This window comes from Etheostoma cragini, chromosome 14, assembly GCF_013103735.1.
Source record: "Etheostoma cragini isolate CJK2018 chromosome 14, CSU_Ecrag_1.0, whole genome shotgun sequence".
NCBI classification, from domain to species: Eukaryota; Metazoa; Chordata; class Actinopteri; order Perciformes; family Percidae; genus Etheostoma; species Etheostoma cragini.
Window position 1 is genome coordinate 24,403,913 of NC_048420.1, and position 5,488 is coordinate 24,409,400.

Consider the following 5,488-nt stretch of genomic DNA (forward strand, 5'->3'; position numbering starts at 1 on the left):
GTCCTCCACAGCGCTGCAGAGGAAGGTCCTCCACAGAGCTGCAGAGGAAGGTCCTCCACAGCGCTGCAGAGGAAGGTCTGGCGAGTCCACACAGCATGGGAGAAAAATGGATAGTCCGCTCTATAATTTACAGATAGAGCAGGTTGTGTTGTTGTATTTAGTAACTGGTTTGTGTCATTTTCAGACACCAGGCGTGTGTTGTTGTGTTGTTGTGTTGTGTTGTGTAACTGGTTTGTGTCATTTTCAGACACCAGGCGTGTATCATCTACATCATCAACATGACGATGCCCACCGACCCTCTGGACAGCACCATGACCACTTTTCCTGGTTGTGAGTTGCATTATTACACACAAATACACACAAAGATACACAGAGACACAAACATAGAAACACAACCACACACAAAAACAGATACACACACACATTATTTTTAGTTGCACTTGTTGTATGTGTTGGTGTTTTCCTCACGAACGCACAAACCTGACCGAATGAAGAGAAGGAGTTGATTCCACTCTAAGACAGACTGAAATCATGTGATCGTGTGTGTGTGTGTGTGTGTGTGTGTGTGTCTGTGTGTGTGTGTGTGTGTGTGTGTGTGTGTGTGTGTGTGTGTGTGTGTGTAGCCATGGAGAAGGACGGACTTCTTGAGCTATACAACGAGACAGCGTCTGTGGATTTCTTGGAGACCTGTCCCGACTGTCTGTCCATGGTCTTCAAGGACAGTGAGGGACGATTCCTGCTCAACTACAGTAAGCACACACACACACACACACACACACACACAAACACACACACACCACTGAAATAACAGATGCTCAGATTATCATCTCTAGCGCTGCAGCTACACATTATTTACATCATGGATTAATGTGTGTGTGTGTGTGTGTGTGTGTGTGTGTGTTTGTGTGTGTGTGTGTGTGTGTTTTAGGGAGAGAGGGGCATCACCAGGATGTTGAGAAGTTGAAAGCAGACCACAGCGATCACCACAAACTGGCCTCCTGTCTGGGATTCCCCCCCAACGTCCAGCCGTTCAACTACGACGGAGCTGCAGGTAATCATAACAATAAAAATACATTTTATTTATAATGCCCTTTACATTTCTAATGAAATCTCAAAGGGCTACAGTAGTAAGGAGTTAAAAACAGTTTCCAGAATATAACAAAATCAACAAGCAATAATAAAACACCATAAGACTAAAATAAAAACTATGACTGTTAAAAGGCCTTTTGAAATAAGAATGTCTTCAGGCCCTTCTTAAAGATCTCCAAGGTTTGTGGGGCCCTTAGGGTCCCTGGGAGGGACTGCCTGGGAGGTCCTGTTTCCCATAGTAGACAGTTTAGTCCTTGGTTGGTGCAGGCGGTAGGTGGAGATGGATGAGCGGAGGTTTCGTGAGGTGGTGTGTGGGGTGAGGAGTTCACTGAGGTAGGCAGGGGCAAGTCTATGTGTCCACTGGTGATTTTGGACTGAGTTCTGTGTTTAATGGGCAGCCAGTGGAGGGATTTCAGGACCGGAGTGATATGATCATGTTTGCCCCTCCTCGCCCGGACCCTGAACATGGTGGAGCGTCTGTAGGCTCCTGCCAGGGATCCCGACGAGGAGGGCATTACGGTAGTCCAACCTGGAGGAGACCAAGGCATGGATCAACTTCTCAGCATCTGGTTGGGAGAGGGAAGGACGGAGTTTGGCAATGTTTTTGAGGTGGAGGAGGAGACCTTACAGAGGTGGCGGATGTGGGTGTCAAATGTAAGATTTGAGTCAAGTCTGACTCCAAGGTTTGTAACAGAGGTAGACAGGTCACCTCTTCTCTGCTCCTTCCTCCCTCTGATTGGACAGATCTGCTCTTTCCTCCCTCTGATTGGACAGATCTGCTCCTTCTTCCCTCTGATTGGACAGATGTAAAATAAAAAAAGAAAGATAACTGAAATGATTTCATCTTTTTGTCTCCTCACAGATTTCTGTCATAAGAAATCGTCCCTGCCGGGCTGCCAGGATCATAACGTAAAGCTGCAAACAAAAGACATACACAAGGTGAGTCTGCTTCTGAGTCTTGTTCCCTAATGTTATTACCAATGATTGACCTAAATATTTCCTGTACAAGTAGTGATTATTTACATGGAGTCTGGTGATTTCGGGGCAGTTTCATGTTAAGAATACTCTGACCTGACCTGTTGCCCCCCTCCCCCCCATCCTCCCGTCCTTTCTCCCTCCCTCTCTCTGCAGATTTTTGGGGACTGGGTCCTGGTCTGGTCCGTCGCTGACCACAAAAAAGGCAACGAGCTGCTTCCAAAAGTCACCAGCTCCCACGTCGAGTTCAGACTCCACGACGACAAGAAGACGGTCACGTTCACAGAGAGGAACTCGTACACGTGAGTCAGTGATCACACAGCCTCGCTTTGCCAGACCCTCCTCCACAGCGCTGCAGAGGAAGGCTAGCTAGCTTTGTTTCTAGCTCCAGGCTAACTCTTGTCCTCCCACTGAAGTTGCCTTTATTCATTGCAGTAATAGCAGCAATCAGCGCAGTGACTATTATTGCCCATACTTAATATTCTTCATCTTCCGCCAAATTTTGTCCCGCTACTAGTCACGGAGCGTTGCCAGCACGCGCACACAAAATACATTAAAACGTGTGTAATGATCGGGAATTGGGGGCTATGACTTTTCTAAGAGATCTGTTGTGCGGTTTTCAAGAAATCAGCAAAAAACAGCAAAATAATTCTCATAGACTTGAATGGGAAATGTTCGGGAAATCGCTCAACATCGCTCCAAACCCCCCCTCTTTGGGACCGGGCTGTATCGCTCATACTTTAACGTAGGAACATGATTAAAAGTTTAAACCGAAGACAAGACTTTGGTGTTTATTGGGCTGAATGGGCGTTCAGATATTAAGTGCGGTTTCTCCCAAATCCCAGTTTACGTATTGCCCCGTTTTCAGACCGGCTCAGATGTTCCAATGTGTGTGTATGTGGTGGAATGTTCAGAGCTAGAGTGGAGACAGAGTGGGGGGGCTGGGGGACGGATCTCTGGAAGTTTCCCAAACAAATGTCTCTCTCTCCTCCAGTTTTAACTCTTCAGACATCATAGTTGGTCAAAATGTAGGAAATGTTGTGGCAATCGCAGACATGTAAAGATGGAGTCCATTGGACTTAACGTTTTCACGCTAGGGGAACCAACTGCTGATAGAAAACATTGAAAAAGAATATCTTGATCCTTCTCTGAGGAAATCACCATAGTAACAAGTTCTGACACACACACACTCACTCAGACACGCGTAATACACACACACACACACACTCAGACACACACACACACACACCTATCATGACACTGTTCCCTGGCGGCCATGTTGACCAACTGACTCCTAACTGACGTTTCCAATGTGTGTGTATGAGCATGTGCACCCGGTAGGAGGCACACTGATAAAATCTTCGCGGAATTTCTTAGTTTTATTATTATTATTATTGACTTTGGGTCGTAGGTTTCTGTCGTGTTGTGTAACTGGTTTGTGTCATTTTCAGCCACCAGGCGTGTGTCACCTACATCATCAACATGACGATGCCCACCGACCCTCTGGACAGCACCATGACCACTTTTCCTGGTTGTGAGTCCCATTAATACACAAAAATACACACAGAGACACACACACAAATACACAGATACACACAAACACACACACACACACACACAGACACGCAAGTTCACTCACACAGAGTGATACGCAGAGACACATACACTTACACACACACTCCCAAACAGACACACACATACGCAGAGACAGACATACACACACCTTTTTGGCCGTTTTGTTGACGTTTTTGTTACAATTTTAAGGCCGATTGGTGCAGTGTCTAATGTGCGTTTGTGTTTGTGTGTGTGTGCGTAGCCATGGAGAAGGACGGACTTCTTGAGCTGTACAACGAGACAGCGTCTGTTGATTTCTTGGAGACCTGTCCCGACTGTCTGTCCATTGTCTTCAAGGACAGCGAGGGACGATTCCTGCTCAACTACAGTAAGACCACACACAAACACACACACACACACGCACACACACACAAACACTGAGATAACACACACAAACAGACACACACACACACACACACTCACACTCACACAATCTCACACTGAGCTCACAGACGCTTAGATTATTATCTTCAGGGCTGCAACTATCCTTACATCATGGATTTGTGTGTGTGTGTCTCTGTCTGTGTGTGTGTGTGTGTGTGTGTGTGTGTGTGTGTGTGTGTGTGCGTGTGTGTGTGTTTCAGGGAGAGAGGGGCATCACCAGGATGTTGAGAAGTTGAAAGCAGACCACAGCGATCACCACAAACTGGGTTCCTGTCTGGGATTCCCCCCCAACGATCAGCCATTCAACTACAATGGAACTGCAGGTCTTGTATTGGTCTCTAGTTCTTGTATTGGTCTATAGGTCTTGTATTGGTCTCTAGTTCTTGTATTGGTCTCTAGTTCTTGTATTGGTCTATAGGTCTTGTATTGGTCTCTAGTTCTTGTATTGGTCTCTAGTTCTTGTATTCGTCTATAGGTCTTGTATTGATCTATAGGTCTTGTATTGGTCTCTAGTACTGATATTGGTCTGTATGTCTTGTATTGGTCTATAGGTCTTGTGTAGGTCTATAGTTCTGGGATTGGTCTATAGTTCTTGTATTGGTCTATAGTTCTTGTATTGGTCTGTAGGTCTTGTATTGGTCTGTAGGTCTTGTATTGGTCTGTAGGTCTTGTATTGGTCTATAGATCTTGTATTGGTCTATAGATCTTGTATTGGTCTATAGGTGTTGTATTGGTCTATAGATCTTGAATTGGTCTATAGATCTTGTATTGGTCTATAGGTCTTGTATTGGTCTATAGGTCTTGTATTGGTCTATAGATCTTGTATTGGTCTATAGGTCTTGTATTGGTCTGTAGGTCTTGTATTGGTCTATAGGTCTTGCATTGGTCTATAGATCTTGTATTGGTCTATAGGTCTTGTATTGGTCTATAGGTCTTGTATTGGTCTGTAGGTCTTGTATTGGTCTATAGGTCTTGTATTGGTCTATAGGTCTTGTATTGGTCTATAGGTCTTGTATTGGTCTATAGGTCTTGTATTGGTCTATAGATCTTGTATTGGTCTATAGGTCTTGTATTGGTCTGTAGGTCTTGTATTGGTCTATAGGTCTTGTATTGGTCTATAGATCTTGTATTGGTCTATAGGTCTTGTATTGGTCTATAGGTCTTGCATTGGTCTGTAGGTCTTGTATTGGTCTGTAGGTCTTGTATTGGTCTACAGGTTTTGTATTGGTCTACAGGTCTTGTATTGGTCAGTAGTTCTTGTATTGGTCCATAGGTCTTGAATTGGTCTACAGGTCTTGTTGTGGCCCTTAGTTCTGGTAGTGGCCTATAGTTCTGGTAGTGGTCTGTTGTTCTGGTAGTGGTCTGTAGTTCTGGTAGTGGTCCGTAGTTCTGGTAGTGGTCCGTAGTTCTGGTAGTGGTCCGTAGT

The 5,488-nt window shown here is 45.0% G+C and overlaps 1 protein-coding gene across 1 annotated transcript in view; it reads left to right on the top strand.

Annotated features, from left to right (window-relative positions):
• Positions 1-4,549, top strand: part of LOC117957218 (saxitoxin and tetrodotoxin-binding protein 1-like) — an 11,510-nt gene extending 6,961 nt beyond the window's left edge. The window contains exons 3-10 of the mRNA XM_034892814.1: positions 624-749; positions 929-1,051; positions 1,952-2,028; positions 2,221-2,366; positions 3,516-3,598; positions 3,881-4,006; positions 4,263-4,390; positions 4,538-4,549. Coding sequence (XP_034748705.1) covers positions 624-749; positions 929-1,051; positions 1,952-2,028; positions 2,221-2,366; positions 3,516-3,598; positions 3,881-4,006; positions 4,263-4,390; positions 4,538-4,549 — 821 coding nt within the window. The remainder of the gene's footprint in view (positions 1-623; positions 750-928; positions 1,052-1,951; positions 2,029-2,220; positions 2,367-3,515; positions 3,599-3,880; positions 4,007-4,262; positions 4,391-4,537) is intronic.
• Positions 4,550-5,488: the final 939 nt, after the last annotated feature.